General features: G+C 36.7%; 1 protein-coding gene across 1 annotated transcript in view; it reads left to right on the forward strand.

Annotated features, from left to right (window-relative positions):
• The window catches only part of GALNT1 (polypeptide N-acetylgalactosaminyltransferase 1), a 109,236-nt gene that overhangs the window by 67,853 nt on the left and 21,998 nt on the right, over positions 1 to 19,385 (forward strand). Inside the window, exons 4-6 of the mRNA XM_074340127.2 lie at positions 7,866 to 8,032; positions 13,619 to 13,826; positions 18,668 to 18,838. Coding sequence (XP_074196228.1) covers positions 7,866 to 8,032; positions 13,619 to 13,826; positions 18,668 to 18,838 — 546 coding nt within the window. The remainder of the gene's footprint in view (positions 1 to 7,865; positions 8,033 to 13,618; positions 13,827 to 18,667; positions 18,839 to 19,385) is intronic.

Raw genomic sequence — 19,385 nt, forward strand, 5'->3', positions numbered from 1 at the left:
CACATTATCATATTTAAGCAGTTGAGCAAAACAGTAGTATGCTCAGATTACAGGTGGGAAAACAGACTTTGGGAGATTAAATGATTTTGCCAAGGATGGTTAATATGTGACCGAAATCAAATTTGCCAGTGACAAAACGTAATCTTAATCAGTATGCTCTGCCATCACTTGTATGGTTAGATCTTCATTGATCTTGTCTGAATGAGAGTACACAGAGGAGAAATTATGTTAGCATTGAAACTGCCAGGCAGGTGGCCAGACATCAAGAAATATAGACTTGTCATTGGTAAAGAAATGGTAGTGATAGGATAAATTTAGTGGGTGACAAAGAGTGCTTTGAAAATCATAGCGCAGAGGGATATGAGAAGAGGATTGGATTATATGTGCATATTCACCTTGATTTGGAATTAAGCATCTTCACTTCTCTAAGCCTCAGTTTTCTCATCTGTAAAACTGGGATAATAATACCTCTGTCTTAGTGTTGTAAGGATAAAGTGGGATAAGGCATGTAAAACTCTTAATGCTATTTCAGGCCATAAGAGGGTTAGGATAAATAAAGAGGGACTTTAACAGTTGAAAAGTAATAGAAATACTAATTAACAAGGGACTTCTGTGATTATACATTCCTGAATTGTTAGGTATTTGTATGGATTGATTCTCTGGTAAGCCGAGTCTTGTTGAGATGAACACTATCCTAAGCAAATTTAATAAATCTCTTTATTTTCTGAAATACCTCTGACTCACTCAGGCAGGCACTCAAGCTAACTCTCATACCATATAGTGAATTTCATGCATTAGAGTTTATTCAGTAATCCTTGTAGTCACATACAACATCTTTTAATTAGTGTTGTACATAGGGACATAAATGAATCCACTTGTGTTTTCACTCATTGTTTAAAAACCCAGGATTTTGAATCAGCTCCAGCTCCACTCCAGTATACAAGTATAATTCACTATGGTAGTGATGGTGTAGTTTGAAAAACCTGCCCATCTCTCCTCATCCTTTCTCAGTCTGTGCTCTCAGTCAAAACAGAGCAGTAAACTAAAGAGGAGGAAAAGGAGAGCCAATGTGCAAGACAGAGCAGAATTCCCAGGGTGATGGTGAAGGGAGACCTCCGGATGACAGTGGTGCAAGTGTGGAGGCAACCAGCCCTGAAAATTCCAGGACAGATATCCTTTAAGATTTCATTGGTATTGGGCCGGCCCGGTGGCTCAGGTGGTTGGAGCTCCATGCTCCTAATGCCGAAGGCTGCCGGTTCGATTCCCACATGGGCCAGTGCCAGATGGCTCGGTTGGAGCGCGTCCTCTCAACCACAAGGTTGCCGGTTCGACTCCCGCAAGGGATGGTGGGCTGCGCCCTCCACAACCAAGATTGAAAGGACAACAACTTGACTTGGAAAAAAATCCCGGAAGTACACTCTGTTCCCCAATAAAAGTCCTGTTCCCCTCACCCCCCCAAAAAAAGATTTCATTGGTATTACAGCGGGTGCTTCTGAACATCTTAATAGAGTATTTAGACAATTTGTAGAGTCCGGGTTTGAATTAGTGACAAATACATAGAAAACTAAGAAAAAGGGAAAAAAATAAACCAGAGTAAAGTGGAGGAAATGTTGTGCAGCAAAGGGAAAGTATTCATAATATGCAAATCAGCTATGAGTGGCATTTTACATAGTCCTAATATAAACATCAAGAAATGATGTAACCAAACATAACTACATTGGGAGGCTGAGGAACCATAAGTGCATGTGTTGGGATGCAGATAGAAGTGAAATAAACCCTTGTATTTTGTAGTAAGAAGTCAATATGTAATATCTAGAACTAGAAAAAAAATCGGCAAGTAAACAAGTAGAGACAGTACTTAGAATTATGGAAGCAAATACCAAGAGAAATAGGTAAAAGAATTGAAGGTGGTTTGCTTTATGGGAAGGGCAAAATGGTAGCGGTGAGGGAACAGCATTTTTTTTTTTTTAAATCTTTGGACAGTTGTTTATTTTTTAAACGATGTACATGTCCTTTGATCAAATAAAAACTAAATAAGTTGCTTAGGTAATCTCATCTCTAAAGATACCCCATCTCCTAGGAGACTCAACCACTCCAATCCAGTGCTTCTCAAACTCAGACTTGCTAGGGTAGGAAAAGAGGGGGAGATGGGGGGGTTATCTCTACTCTCTGACCTTTGGGACACTTTTCTAGCTCCTCAGACCAGAAAGACTGTTTCTCTTGGGGCTCTCCTTTTGTGCATTCAGTGCACACCGTTAGTTTTGGGGCTGCCTTTGAGCGCAGGCTGGCTAATGCCAGAGGGGGAAAAAATGGGAAACTCACCACTGGTTCAGTGAATTCTGGTCTCCTTCCCCAATTGACCTACTCCCATTTACATTTCCGAGTCCCCTCAAATAGCTGCTGCATGCATTCTGTCCAGGATTTATAGTTCCACCCACTGGGAGAGGCAGAGTGGAGTGCAGTGACTCCATCTTTCCTGGAACCAGAAAATACACTCATTTAAAGTGTATAATTCAATGTTTTTCAATAAATTTGCAGTTATGCAAGCATCACCACATTTAGAAAATTTCCATCCCTTCACAGAAATCTCTGGTATGCATTTGTAGTCACTCTTCATTCCTACTCTCAGCCCCAGGAGTAAGTTATCACTAATGTACTCTCTCTGCATCGATTTGCCTTTTCTGGACATTTCATATAAATGGAATCAAAATATGTAGTAAATATCTTTTGTGTTTGGGCTCTTTCTTTGAGGATCTCTGGGATTCATCCATGTTACATAGCACATGTCCCTGTCCCTTTTCTATTGCCCAATGTTAATCATATGGAAATGCCACCTTTATTTCTCCTGTCACAGTTGATGAACATTGGGGTTGTTTCCATTTTCTGCCTATTATGAATAATGTCACTAAGAACACTTGTGTACAAAAATTTGTGTGGGTAAATGTTTTCATTTTTCTTGGGTGGATACCTAAGTGCTGGGTCATATGATAACCATGTTTAACTATGTAAGAAATTGGCAAACTTCTTTCCAAAGTGGCTTCACCTTCACATTTCCACCAGCAATGTAGGAGCGTTCTAGCTTCTGCACATCTTCACCACCACTTTTTTTTTTACTGTCTTTTTTATTATAGCCATTCTGCTGGTTGTGAAGTGTTATCTCATTGTGATTTAAATTTGCGTTTCCCTAATGACTAAATGATATGTACTTACTATATTCTTACATCTTTGATGAAATGTCTCTAAATCTTTTTGCCCGTTTTAAATTGGATAATTTGTCTTCCTGTTAAGGAGTTGTAACAGTTCTCTATGTATTCTAGATACAAACCTTTTTTCAGATACATGATTTCCAAATATTTTCTCCTCGTTTGTGGCTTGTCTCTTTCTTTCCTTAATTGCTTTTGAAGCCAAAATTTTTAAATTTTGATGAAGTCAAATTTATCAGTTGTTTCTTTTATGAATTGTGTTTTTAGTGGCATATCAGACTTAATGGTACAAGACTGAAAGCTTTCCCCCTAAGATGAGAAACAAAGGAAGGATGTCTGCTCTCCATTTCTATTCCACATTGTTCTTGAGGGCAATTCAAAACCAAGAAGTACACACTGAGTACAGAAAGAAAGCCCCCAAAGAAGCCCTCTCTTTCTGGTCTGAGGAACAAGAAAGGGGTCTCTTAATGGTTAGAGAATAGAGAAAAACCCCTATTTTTTTCCTCTTTTCTCCTTCCATCCCGCCCCCCCCCTCCCAGCCCCTAGACAATATTGCTAAGAAAGCACAGCCATGGGAACAGAAGCCAAGCAAGCAACTAAAACTCTGAAGGAGGGGGCATCTTGTCTCTGACCAGGGGGTCTCTGCTCTCCAGAACATGGGTACAATTCCCATTGCTTTTCTTTTTCTGTCTGCTGTTTGGCCAAGAACACAGACACGGTCACAGGAAGTGTGCAGCAGAATAAGGAGTCCAAAACCTCAGCTTTCTAGCTATGTTGGAACACTCAACATAAAAGATGTCAGTTCTCTACATACATAAATATACCTGGGGTGCCAAAAAAAATGTGTACACATTTTAAGAGATGTTATCTGTGCTCAAGCAGTTCACCATAATCGGCAGTGTCTGGACGCTGATGGTAACGACTTTGAGCACCTGTTGTAATTGCAGAAGTCAAACATGATTTGTACTCATCTTTTGTTATCAGTATTTATTATTACAGTTAATACAGTTTTTGCCTTTCTTAAAATGTGTATGCATTTTTTTGGCACCTTCTGTATGTATAGATTTAATGCAATTCTATTCAAAATCCCAGGAAGGGATTTAACATTTTATATGTAAAGGCAAAGGAAATAGCTAAAATAATTAGCTATTATTTAGCTATAAAGGATAGCTAAAATAATTTTGAAAAAGAAGAATACAGTTGGAGGAAATACAGCACCCAATTTAAAGACTTACTATAAAGTTATAATAATCAACACCACGTGCTGTTGGCAAAGATATATATATATATATATATATATATATATATATATATATATATATATATATATATATATATATATATATCAAGTACAAAGTTGAATAGGAATGGAGAGTAGACATCCTTCCCTTGTTTCTCATCTTAGGGGGAAAGCTTTCAGTCTTGTACCATTAAGTCTAATATGCCACTAAAAACACAATTCATAAAAGAGACAACTGATTTATATATATTTCTATTCTGTCTCATATACATATATATGTGTATATATATATACATACATATATGAGATATATATATATATATGGGCACAACGGAAAGTTCAGAAAATAAACCCACACAAATATGACTGTTTGATTTTTGACTAAAAGACATTCAGTAGAGAACAGATTATCTTTTAAACAAATGGTATTGGAACAATTAGACATCGATATGCACAAACATTAATCTAGACCTAAATCTCGTGTGTTATATGAAAATAAAACTGGATTATAGATCTAAATCTAAAACATAAAAGTTCATTCCTCTATATACATACAATTTGTCAGCTTTTTGTGTATGTATATTATATTTCAGTAAAAAGTTGACTTGTTTTCCCTCTCTTCCTAACCCTAAAACCTGTATATAACTTTTTTTTTTTCAAGTAGTACAGTCTTACACTGGCTAATTTTCATTCCTGAGGATGAAAGTCTCAGTTGGAATGGGGAGGGGAAGAAAACTGCTTCATAACACTTCCTGTGGTTTTCCTGCTTTCCCCAGCTCTGTGTCCCCCACTCCCAGAAGTATCCCCCACTCTCACCTCTACAAGGACAGGTGGTCCCTCCATGGGAAAAATATATTAGCGAGGATGCTGAAAGAATCTTTGGTTCTTCCCAAGTGCTTTGTGGCTTTCCCACGTAGAAAAGAATGTTTGTGTTTATCCCTTCTGAGATCAGTAATGATGATTTTTCCATATTTTCTATTTGCTTTGAGAGTATTTGTGAGTTTGTTGTAGTCTCTGAATGACTAAATGTAACTGTTTGATTTAGGAAATTTTTCTTTTTGCTTTGCTTTCTGGTTCTTCCATCCTATTGTGAATGATTTCCATTTTAGTCTTCTTTACTTCTAGTGTTCTTATAGTCTTACTTCCTTTCCATATGATTTCAGAATTCAATTCTTTAACATAGCATCCAAGAAATAAATCTGGCTTCTCATTTCTCTTCTGTAGAACTGCTGTCTCAGGTTTTTCTGTTTTCTTCCTGTCTGCTTCCTAGTCATGCACATGGCTAACGATACTGTTTGTACTCTGCATTTTGCCTCATCATCATCTGTGTCTCACTCAGTTTTGTTCTTTTTGCTATTTTGGTAAGCTCGCAGCTTTGTAGTCATCTTGGCTGTTTTCAAAATGCTACCCAATTCTCCTATAATAATAAATGGGATTAATTTGGAGAAAGAGATCATATATGACTTAATATAATTCGGTTAAATAATATTAGAAACTTTTCCTGAGCCCCCTTTCCCCATACCCAGACCACTCCTGACTTTAAAAAGTCTTGTTCAAGTAGTCTGTGAGTCAGGCATTGGGGATGATGTCTGCCCATATAAAAACATGAGTGTCTTGGCTTGCTCACCTATGATGTAACTGAAGCATAGTACTAAAGATTATTTACATAGACATAATCTAGCCACCATTTATGACATACGGTTTTGATGGGAAACTTTTCCATAGTATTAGATGGTGTGCTAAGGCCACATTATTCCTAGCCCATGCAACCAATCTTTGAGGCTTCACCTCTGTAGCCCAGATTTAGAGGCAGGGAGGTGTAGACTGGGTGGCAGGCTGTGTGGTGGCCTTCTAGTGGATGTTGGAGTGAATGTAGGGGGAGAGGGGAGTGGGCGTGATATGGAAATGAGGCAGTGGGTCTCTTGGATCAGTGGGTAGATAGTGAGGTTACTGGCAGTAGAAGATGGAGACCACACCATGAAAAGAGGGTCTTGGAAATAGTAAAGAGGGTGGGAGGGGCTGAAATGGGGCTTAATGAAGAGGACGGTGGAAGCTATTTGTTTCTCCTTTTCTCCTTGGAGAAAGGACGGACCAGTGCTGATGGGGCCCCTGTCGTGAACTCTCATTCCCATTTCTCCTTCATTCAGACGAGATCAAAGGTGCAATGGCCGTAGCCATTTCTTCTTCATTCAATGCCTTGTCGTCTTTTTTCCCTTTCATTTTCCTTCTCTTCCAGCTGCCAACCAGCAGCCCTAGGGTGGCACTTTCAGTAAATAAGGTGGTTGTGGCAGCTTCTGAAGAGGGATTTTGTTGGTATTCTCATTTCTTCCTCCTCTTCTTCACTTCCACTGACAGGTAATGAGATTGGAGAGACCACAGGGTTTGAGGAGCTTGCTAGAGAGCAGGAAAAAAGGTGGAAAGAGAAGGCTGGAGCAGTATTTACAGTTTGGGGATACCTAACAACAAGTTGTATACACACTCTTTAAAAGTGCTTATATTCTAAACCCCCCTTGATATCTGGGTTACTTAATACTGTTCCTGTTCTCTAATAGTTTCCGGTAGTTTCATCTAGCTAATAAGATTGAAAAAAGAGATCATGGTGTCTAACAAAGTGCTAGAAACATACAGTTAATACGTTGAATTTTGTGTGCATATGTTTTGGGGTGTGTTTGTTCTTTCGGGTGATTGCATTTCTAGACATTGTCTTTACTAAACAAGGTGCATGTTGATATTTCAGTATGAAAGAGGCAACATCAAGAACTTGGTCAGCAGAGCACAGACTGTGGAGTCCCCAGTCAGGCCCTGCTGTTCCCTTGCTGTGTCTGTCCTCAGCTACGGTCCGTGAAATGTGGCTCCGAGTACCTCACAGAATTACTAGGAAGCCTAAGTGCCTAGCATGCAATAGATACTCAGTATATAACTGTTAGGTTGGTGCAAAAGTAATTGCGGTTTAAGAGGTTAAAAACAATTGCAAAAACCACAATTACTTTTGCACCAACCTAATAGTTTTCTTCCTTTGTGGAAGGTATATTTTTGTTTAGATTATGCAATTGTATAGATTCCTGTGGTTCTGATTTTTTTGTCCAATTGGATTCTTGAGGTAAATTCAGTTTGGGATTGATGGTACTGCCTGAGTCCATTCTCCGTTACAATGAATCGACAGAAATCATTCATCAGGAAAATGTGCCTAATTTTAAGAATACAATTGACATCTTTAAAATAATTTTAATCTAAACATATAAGTTTAAATAGGTACTATTTATTAAACATGCAACATTAACCAAAACTTAAATAAATAAAAAGTTACCAGGAGTCCAACCACTAAAGCAGTTTTTATTGTTCTATTACCCCTTCTAGTCCGGATTCATTCATTATGCTATCTTACCAGTCACTTTTTGTAAAGGCATTTGCTTTGTCTCTAGGTGTAAAACAAAGGTGTATCCAGATAATCTTCCTACAACAAGTGTGGTGATTGTTTTCCACAATGAGGCTTGGAGCACACTTCTGCGAACTGTCCATAGTGTCATTAATCGCTCACCAAGACACATGCTAGAAGAAATTGTTCTAGTAGATGATGCCAGTGAAAGAGGTAAATTTTAAATTTTAATGCCAATAATATGCTACACTTTTTGTCATTAATGGTTAAAAAAACTAGTTGCTATTATTTTTAACCCAATTTTATACAAACTTCTAATTTATCCTAAAAACATTTGTGGCATATGGACTCAATCACATATGAAAAAATGACACACTGTGAAACTTAAAATATTACTTTAATTAGCATTTAATTTGTGTCACATCTTAATCTTGTTTTAAAAATAAATATAATGCTACGTAATATAAACATTTATGGAGAATAGTGAAAAAATCCACATCATTTTATTAGGATTTTCTCTGTGGGAAGCTGCAGCCCTGAGTCAATGGAGAGAGAGATGGATCTTACTTAGAGTCATGAATGGAGAAATTTAGTTCCGTGTACAGTGGAAAGTATCTCTGACTGCAAAATGAAGCCCTAGCTGGGCAGGCTTTAGTTCTCCAGATTCTTCCTAGGTTGCCCATTTTACTCCATTTGTAAGTTCAGGAATGATCTATAGCTAGGTGCATAAAAGGATAAGGAAGAAAATTATTAAAAAGTGGTATATAATGTGACTCTGATCTCATAATAAATCTCTACAGTGGCTCTTGGCCAGATATTCTTCTAAGAATCTCAGAATTTTTCACAAGCTTAGAATCTCTCAAACTGTTTCATGAAGTACTCTTTTTGGAAAGGTATATTAATTAAAAGTACCTTGGCCCAACATTATTTATTCTGAATCCTTCTTGGAGGTTTCACACCACAAAGTAATTTACAAAAGGCTATGCTTAGACCATCAATAAATAAACCTGTCAAACTCAGAGACACCCAGCATTTCCCAGGCTTTGTTTCCCCATAGCACATCTAGTTAGGATCATTGGTGCCATGTGTTCCCCCAATATTCTTATGCTCACATGAGAAGAATTTGAAGGGAACTACAGAAAATGGCTCTTCCTTCTCTCTTGATCAGCCTTAAACTTCATGACCCATCATTTCAACCTCTTTTGCTAGTATCTTCAACTTTATTGCCAAATTGCTCATTGCATTTGCTAAGATAATTCAGTCAAGTATTATACCTTCTCCTTCTTGTGCCCCCACTAAACGTATATATTTAACCATGATTAAATATAATAACTTCATATCTTAATTATTGGGAATAATCTGCACATTAATAACCATTTAAATCTTACTTACTTTGCCAGGTTATAGAGGTACAACTGAAGAATAAGTTACAATCCTACCTTCTTCAGTTCCTTATAGCTTACCTCCTTAATCTAATTAAGGAGACAGTTTATAATCACATGAAACATTTAAGTAATAATATAATATTTAATGTAATTAATGTCAAAAGTAATGAGAGCTGTTATAAATTAAGAATACCACACTTAAAACAAATAATTACCGTTGACAATAGAAGTATAAACCTCATGTGGATAATTGTTTGCCAGGAGTTGATTAATCCTTCTTTAAGAAAATTAACTGAAGTTCATTTAAGCAGGGATCTATAAAAACATCTATACAGCAAGTGAGTTGTGTTTGATTTACTCAAATGTTGATAACTTGCTAAATTAAATATTCTTCAAGGAGAGATATTTTTCTTCAGATGAAATGAATTATTTTTCCATTTCCTCTTTTGGTTTCTCTATTATTCTGTTGAGTTTTTGAGAAGGCTGTGTGGAAAGTAAGTTTTTGTAGGATGTGGCCTAATCAGAAAGACACGTGTGCCCATAACTCTATAAAGTGATAAAGTCACATATACCTTACCTTTTCCCCTTCCTCATGTAGGCCTTCCAAATCACACCAACCTGTATAAGTCTGTAGGAGAAAACATGCAGGCAGACATCTCCTTCGCTGCTCCACTTGGGGCAGTCGCTAAGCAGTGCCCCTGAGTGTTATCCCAGGGCCTCTCCTTTGTCTTCCTGCCTAGAAAGAAAGCCTCAGGAGCCTAGGTCCCCATTCCTGATCCTTGGTGACCACTAGGCATTCTGTGTTTGTGGTTATAATTGTAGTCTTGTATCCAGACTGAGAATTGTCTCATATAATTTTCTTTGGCTCTTGTTTAGGTGGTAACTATTGGGCCTAGGAACCAGAGCAAGTAAAATAAAGTAACCAGAGTTAATTCTCTGAGTCTGCTTTTAAGTAATTCTCTAAGTCTGCTTTTTTTTATTCGTGAGACACATCCAAGGCACCATTATTTCTCCCCTAGACTGGTGAAATAGACTAACTAGTCTCCCTACATGCACTCTCATCCCCGCCCATCTGTTCACCACACTGCATGCAGAGTGAGCTTTTAAATATGCAAATCTGATCACATCACTTCTCTGATTAAAACCTTTCCTCTAAGGCCTGCATGACCTGGCTTCTGCCTATATCTCCAGTCACATCTTGAGCGATTCCCTGCCAACCTGATCCCCACAGCTCAGCTCAGATGTTTACTCAGAGTCAAGTTATATTTAGAGAGGCCTTTCTTGACCTCCCAAGACCAGGTCATGTCCCTCTGAATACCTCTGGGAACACTTTATCCTCCTCCACTGCTCTCACCGGAGGTTGAACTGTTTACTTGTCTGTTTAATGACTGTCTCCTGCCGCGCAGTTAGACTCTACACTCCATCAGGGCTATTTGCTCACCGTTATCTTCTCAGTGCTCACAGGGCCTATCACTTAATAAAAAGTTCAAACTTTATTTAATGAAGGAATGAAAGAATAACCTACCAGTCAGTTAACTCTTGCTTTTACTTCTTGCCTGCACAGGCTTCCTAATTAGATTGTGTAGCACGCACAGTCTGTTTGTAGCCTCAGGATACTTGATTTTACAGTTAACCTGCTGAGTTATCAGGATCTCCATTTATTAAAAAAGTATGAAGGAGGTGCTATAATTATCTTCATTTTATTGATGAGGAAAATGAAGCTTAGCGTAACCCAAGGGCTTGACCTCTTAACTGCTGTGTACATCATGTCTGTCGTAAGTTTACTGTTACAGGGTCTATGATGAAGATAAAGTCTGGATGAATCCCTAGTTCGTATTATAAGTTATGTAATCGTCATCTCAGAAGGTTATCTTAAGACTTAGAACTGATAGAATGTTCCTAATCTGAGATTACTGTTTTTCTCATTTTACACAAAGGGAAATGGAGGTTCTTAATTTATTAGGGATTAAGAGTGACATTTATTAGACTCTAAATTCCTTGCTCTTTCTACTGCTCTTTAGAGTTCTGGCTGAGATTTCTCAGATGTTGCTGTGAGCAGCGAAATATTCCCTGACATTCACTCATGCACTCATAACAATCTCACACTCCCTGATGGAGAGATGCCTAAGGATCCATTTATAGGCTAATAGCTGTAAAGATATTCTAATAAACAAGATTCTCAATTTTAGATGATATAGTAGCTTCCAATCATAATCACTTAACCACACACCCCCACTGCCTCACTTTTGTAAAATGAGTTTTGAATAGTTACTAATTCCCCACCCAGCCATGAGTCTATAATTCTATATCAACTGTTAAGACGACATTTCTTATTGCATGAAAGCCACAAGCATATCAAACTAAGATGTCAAGAAAATTTGTGGAATAGTAATTTTTTTGAGCTACCAGACCAGCGTCATGCATTTTCACTTTATATATAGACATGACAGGGTAGTATAGCTCTCAAAGATGTGAGATTTAGGAATTAGATTGCTTTGATTCTTAAGAAGCACTTTAAGCTGTCTAATATTTTGGGGAAAACTTATTGGGAGACATATTGTTTAGGACACACCCCACTTTGACTGGTCTAGGCACTAGAATGTATTTCACACCCTACCACATGAGAGTCTATCAAACTCTGGACTTAAAGTAATTTAATTGTGTGTCAGATCAGGTGATTCTACAGTCCTGAATTGTTCTCTGTAGTTCCCTTCTAGGATTTCTTGCTGTGGATGAAAAGATGGCCTTTGAAGTCAGGCAGACCTGGATTTGAATCTTGCATTCACCCCTTAACAAGCTGTGTCACCTTGATCAGTTCATTTAATATTCTGAGCCTTAGATTTTCGTGTCTAAAATGTGTGTAATAACAATCTCATAGTGTTGTATTACGTGAGATAAAATATGTTAAGAGCCTGTCATTGTGCTAAACACACACAAAATGGTATCTATTACTGCAAAATGTTGCTTTTCTCTGGGCTTGGCACTACCTTCACCTTTTTGCAGAATCGAATTATGTCTTTCTGACCCTAAGATTTGGTTCATAAAATCACAGTGGTGATCAGGTAGGAATTCTCCAGATATTTTTCAGATACTCTTTTTAGCCCAAATACACTAGGAAATACATTAGCAGCAGAGGAAATGATGCGTATTCTGGTACAGTGGGACATATAGGCCTTTCTCTTTCACAATTTTCATATCCCTGATTATATCAATATTGAGTCATTCCAGCCACTTACACAGACGAGAACCATTTCACTCTTGTTTGTCTTTCCCTCTCCGCCATCCAGGAAGCCCTTTGGATCCCCACTTTATTAGGTTGGTGCACAAGTAACTGCGGTTTTTGCAATTATTTTTAACTTTTTTAAACTGCAATTACTTTTGCACAAACTTAATAGTACTTAAAGAGCCTGTCAATATGTACACATTTCCATATGACCGTCCCATTATTAGTCCTGTGGGGCAAAGCTAGTCATAGGAATTCCAGTAGTTCCATCTCAAGTTTTTCCTCCCTTAGCGGTCTTATCCTCATATTGGATGGGGACTAGTTAGAAAGACATTTGGCCACAACAAATAGCTTCTGTGGCATAAATACCATGAAATAACCTGACGAAATATTCTTTCTCTTTGCTTTGAGGAAGCCGAGCCTTTTCTGCTTTTTAAAGTCAATTATGTCCTATGGAGGCAGGACACCCTTGGCTTAGGAGCATAACCTCTGTCAGCACGGCTCCAGGATAGCCGTTGGTTTTATAAACCCATCTCCTCTCCCTTTCCCCTTGCCCCTTTTTCTCTTGAATTGCCCTTTCCTCTTAAAACCATTTTTACTTAGACCTACTTGTCTGTTAAGGAGTTCTATTAGGTCTTAAAATTAGAGTCCATCATTTCTCTTCTGATCTTGACCTCACTTCATACGTCCTGATAAAAGATCTACATAGTCAAAGACTGTAGTATAATTATTAAGACAATTAGTTTCTTTCTACCTCTGAAGAAATCCCATAAATTTGTGAACTCTCACAACTATTGCTGTTCCTATATTTTGTTCCTTTTCTCTACTGCATTCTGGATATAATGCTCTTGAACTATATTCTTTCTGTTCCTGATGCTTAGGCATGATTAGAAAAAGAAGAATTGAGCCCGACAAACAGTTGCTCAGAGAAATGTATTAGTAGTAACATGGCTATCTTTGATGGAACCCGAACCTAAAGGCTCTCCTCATTCTTTGCATTATAAGGTAGAGGCAGCCCTAGTACTTTCAGGAAATAAAAAGACTTCCTGTAGCAAAACGGGTTTGTGAGTCAGGGAGCCTCAACTAAAAGTGCTCAGTAAATATGTGTTGAATGAATATTACTGCACATGAAAATTGTTTTACATCTGGATAATCCCAGGTCACAGTATTTTTGTTGTGTTCATTTTTCAGACTTTTTGAAAAGACCTTTAGAGAGTTATGTGAGAAAATTAAAAGTGCCAGTTCATGTAATTCGAATGGAACAACGTTCTGGATTGATCAGAGCTAGATTAAAAGGAGCCGCTGTGTCCAAAGGCCAAGTGATCACGTTCTTAGACGCTCACTGTGAGTGCACAGTCGGGTGGCTGGAGCCGCTCTTGGCCAGGATCAAACACGACAGGTAATTTTCTGGAGTCTACACATTTGTTTTCAGTGTGTTTGTCCTAAACTGTATGGTGGTAAGTTGCAAAATTCTCTTTTTAAATAAATACAAATACAATTTCCTCTGAAGTTTCCTTTAAAATACCAATAAAGAGCACTCTAGACTAAATAAGAAGACCCTGTTCTAAAGTGTGGGAGGAATGTCTGCCAACTGTCTTGTTAATTAGGATGGATTAGGAATCATGTTATTAAGGTGTATTCTGTACCTACTCTGTTCACTAAATGGGAGCAGAACAGATGAACAGGGAGCTCAGGGACGGTCGGATCAAACCCTTTACTTGTTCCCACTCTCTGAGGCTAACACTGGGGCAGGAAGGTCAGCTCAGCTTTGTGTACATCCTCACTGGAACTGTAGAGCAGCGAGATGTAGAAGGGGTGGGGAGATAGGTGTTACATCCTGAAATGCTTAATTGTATATTGAAAAGCCTATTATTTTAGAGAATACAGAAAGAACACTGGGGGCTGTGGGTGCCCATGGTTGCAGTCTTTTATGATGCACTTTTTTCAAATAATTATCTACTGCTGGGCTCTGGCTTAGTTCTTGTGTATCAAGAGAGAAGCTGACATTAGTCTGCTAGACCTGTATTAGTTGGAATTTCTGCTTGTCATCACAGTTTGAGCTAGAGGCTGTCTCTGTCAACATTGCGATTCACGTTTAGCAGGTTAAACTTTTACTAGTCAAGTGGAGCATAGTGCAATTCAAAGCTACTACATCTGTTTTGTTTGTTAGCATCTGCTGGACTTAAATCTCTCCATTCCAAGATGGATAAATAGGAAAAACCAGCATTGGGGCTATGAGAAGATAACCACAGCTTTAGAAAGAAGACTGTTGCCTGAAGAAGGAACAGAGTATCTCTGCGAATTGTTTTCTATAAGTAATAGATGACTGACTTAGGAAATACTTGCTTGCATAAAGTCAACACATAACCTTTATGAAGCAGGAGCCTGGACCCATGGAGAGAAGCATTGTGAGGTGATAACGGAAATATGAAGGGGGAATTGGCTGAAATCACCACCACCACAACTTCCAGTTTGGGCTGTATGGTACATTAGGGACCCTGAATAACTTTTCCAGTTGGGAAGCTAAAATGCTGTATAAAATACAAAACACAGTTCAGTTTTAAATGCGTCACTGAGTTGGCACCAAAGTAAGAAATTTTGCAAGATCTCAAAACAAAGAACAAGTGAGCAGTTCAAATACTAAAGCCAGCTTTCACTTGTAGGGTTTCTGCTGAATTTGGGGGATTCTGAGCTTTTGCCTTGACAAACAAATAGATGGAGAGATAAGAGACAAGGCCTAGACAAGATAAATAGCAAACAACTGTGTAAAGCTAGGATCCTGACATCTGTACCTCAGTGTTAAGTGAGAATGAGAAATGAATTCCACCACACCAAAGAAAACTTGCCTATTTCAGCCTTGACAGGAAGTGGAGGAGGGAAAACAAATCTCCCCTAAGAATTTGTAAACAGAAAATAAAAACAGACGGACCCAACTCAATTCTTTTTGTGAGATTATGTATAACCTTCTTAGGAAAACCAGAAAAGTAGGTGTAAAATTACTCAAACCCACCCATGAATGCTAATATAAAAAGAAAAATCACAATACCAGCAAACAGTCCAACGGGGAGGGGGGCAATTATATATATATATATTATATATATGCACATATACCGTGTTTCCCTGAAAATAAGACCTAGCCAGACAATGAGCTCTAATGCATCTTTTGGAGCAAAAATTAATATAAGACCCGGTCTTATTTTACTATAAGACCCAGTGTAACATAACATAACATATAATTAATATAATATAATTAATATAATATAATTAATATAATATACTGGGTCTTATGTTAATTTTTGCTCCAAAAGACGCATTAGAGCTGATTGTCCAGCTAGGTCTTATTTTTGGGGAAATGTGATATATTAATATGTGATATATATACACATATACATAATATCTCATGGGTAATTGGTTCAATTTAATATCAAAAAATTAATTCACATCATACATCCCATTAACGTGTTTCTGAAACTATGATTATCATTAAAACCCTGGTTACTTCAGTGGTTACTTCAATAGATACAGAAAATGTTGTCCATTTGTGATTTAAAATAGCGAACTGTTATAGAATGGAAATTTACTGAGAAAGGACAGCTTTAAAAAAAAAAAAAAAAACATAGTAAAACCTTAGCAACCAAACATATTAATGGAGAAATATTGAAAGTATTTTTTAAAAGATAGCAAGATAAGGGTGCCCTGAATTACTATTACTGAGGATTATTAGAAGCCTTAGGTTTTGTAATAATACAAGAAATAAATACAGGGTATAAGAATTTGAAAGGAAAAATCCAAGTGCTGTCAATTGCAGATGATGGGTTTTGTTTTATGAAGAAAAATATACACAAAATAGAAATAATAAGAATTTAGCAATGCTGCCAAACATAAGATTACTATAGAAAAGTCAGTTGCCTTCTCCATATCAGCAAGAATAGTTAGAAAATATATGTAAAGAAAAAAAAAGAAATGATACCAAGCATGGAAATCATGGGCTGTAATTTAGGAATATATTTAACAAAAAATGCATGAAGTAGAAAAACTATTGAAATTCACTAGGAAATTAAGTGGAGAGAATAATAATATGGATAGAAAAGTCTATAAAAATACTAATTCTCCCAACATTAATCTGTAAATTCAAGGCACTTCCAATTGATCTCAACAGAATTTTCTCAGAGAAACTAGCTTATTCTAACATTTGTATGGAAATGCATATAAAAAATTGCTGAGATACTCTTGAAGAAGAAGAGCCGGGTACAATAGGGTTTGTCCTAGCAGATACCAACACTTACTTTAAAGCTATATTAATTATGGCAGTGATGTATGGTAACAGGAATTCACAAATAGACTAGAGAAAGTAGTGTTTAGAAACACCCATGTTTTTGTGGAAACTTGATTTATGACTGAGTAGGCACTGATAATCACAGCAGAATTAAAAAGGACCATTATGTAAATAGTGCTGGAACAATTGGTTATCCATAAGAAAAATAAAGTTGGATACTTACTGCATATCATACCCCAAATCAACTAATATGAAAAGCAAAAATATTCTTTTCAAAGACAAAATAGGAGAATACCTTTATAATTTTGGAATAGGGGAAAATTTGCTAAATAAGTCTCCAATTGGATGGGAAGGATATCACATACTCTAACATGTGGCTGCCAAGGGCTCTTAGTAGGGCACCTTTCCTTAGAAGTGGCTATGGTCATATGTGAGTTTTCTCAGGTTTATAAAAAATATCACAATACCAACAGAAAAAAATGTAAATGTGTATGATCAGATAGTTCGTATGAAGAAATAACAAACCTGTGGGGAGAATATCCTTTTTTAATAATTACAAAATAAAATTTGAAAATTCTGAGGTACTATTTAACATCATTATATTAGCAAAAGTGTAAGAAAATAGCATCCAAAGTTGACAGCGTTTTAGGGAAGCTGTAGGGAGAAATATATATGTATACATGTAACACTTTGGGAAAGCAGTAAAGAATAGTGCCACAAAAAAGTTCCTTACTTTAATTAGGTAATCTCACTCCTGGAAGTTTACTCTTAAAGCAAAAGTGAAATATTATATATATACGAACAAGTTCATTTAGATTAATAGCAAAAAACTGTAAGGAACACAGATGTGCAAGAATTGTTTATGAAGAAAATTATTAGCTTAAAATGATTAAATATGTAGTCAGAAATAAATGTGTTATTTTTGAAAACTGTAGAAATACTTGAAGTATTTTTACATGTGCCAAACGGTTCTAGGTACTTTAGCCGTAATGTTTTTACCGCAGCATTTTTGCTGCAAGCATTTCGATGTAACTAATTTACAGCAAGGCAATTTTGCCATAAAAGAAAATAAAATAACTGGTTGACAGTTTTGGTTTGTTTGGTTGGTTTCATTTCTCAATTGACAGGTCAACTGCCAGCAGACTTAATGTATTTAAGCTAGTTGTTAGTTTGGTTTCAGTTTTCCATTAATGAAGTTCTTGTGGTTACACATATTTTTATATTACATATAAATCTTAGCTACCCCTCATAATGGTCTACACAGCGATGAGTGGTGGTGACCTTAAAATAGTTAACATTTCTTTCAGCTGATGATTTTCCCCAAGAGTTGGTTTCTTATTTTGAAACACACTGTATTGGGAGGAGAAAGAGAGGCTGAGAGAGTTCTCTTTGAGGGCGCAGAGTTGGACCATTTCCCATAGAACGAAGACAAGTGCTTACATACAGTCCACAAAATAAAGTTATTTGGTCAGCATTGCCATGAATCTACATACATTTTAAGTAAAGTTTTTAAAATTTTGTTATTCATATTTTCAGGTTTCAGTATGTCTTTTAATGTCTCCCTTTTATTTGTTGTGATTTTATCCTTTTTACGGTCAGTTACTTAGGCAGTAGCAATGCTTACAGCGAAAATACCAGATTTGGTGGCAGTTTGGTGACAGATACGTAAAAGTATGAACGATAAAGGGATGGAAAGTTATCAACAAGTTACAAATAAATATAAATAATTACAGTGCCAGCTTGGTAGGATACAGCAGGAAATCTTTTCACCATTGTCTCTAACATTATGGAATGTATTTAAAAAAAACACTTACTATACAATTGTTATATAGTTATAGTAGGCCTCAAAAAGGAAAGTTTTAAAAAATCTTTATATAACTCACTTCATAAGTTATATAAATGTCTAACCACTATGCTGTATACCTGAAACTAAAATAATTGAAAACTTGCTTTGATAATTTTAGGAAAACAGTGGTATGTCCTATCATTGATGTGATCAGCGATGATACTTTTGAGTACATGGCAGGTTCTGATATGACATACGGTGGATTCAATTGGAAACTCAATTTTCGCTGGTATCCTGTTCCCCAGAGAGAAATGGACAGAAGGAAAGGTGATCGGACTCTCCCTGTTAGGTAATTAATTTGTCAAACATTTTCCCTTGACTGTTATTGGCAGGGGATTGTGAAGTTTTGGGAATCATATTATAAGGATTACAAATGTATTTTGAGAGACATGAAGTATTTATGCACCACATATGTGGTTAAGAGCTCTTGCACATACATCGTTTTTTCCCTCTGATCAATTAATAAAATTAGAATGTTTCATATATATATAAATCTAGTGCACGTGGTAAATGATAATGACATACACATGTTCTTTCATTGCTATTTGAACAACATTTTGCAAATCTGTAAGTCAGATTTGTGCTTTAATTCAGTTGTTAAGGATAATAACATTTCATTTGACTCAAACTGCCCCTAAAGTAATTGTGTTAGTATATGAAAGTATTACCTAAAACCAAGTCCTTGCACCAAAATGTAAGATTTTAAATTCAGATTTGTACCATCTTGACCATAGTTACTGACTGATAAGGTTTCAAAGCTTGTTTTAATTTTTTAAAAATGTAGAATTGACGAAAATATAAAAAAGGATTTTCATTAATGCATTTGTTTTTTCTTT

Source organism: Rhinolophus sinicus, chromosome 4 (assembly GCF_057876585.1).
Source record: "Rhinolophus sinicus isolate RSI-liver-muscle chromosome 4, RSI-T2T, whole genome shotgun sequence".
NCBI lineage: Eukaryota > Metazoa > Chordata > Mammalia > Chiroptera > Rhinolophidae > Rhinolophus > Rhinolophus sinicus.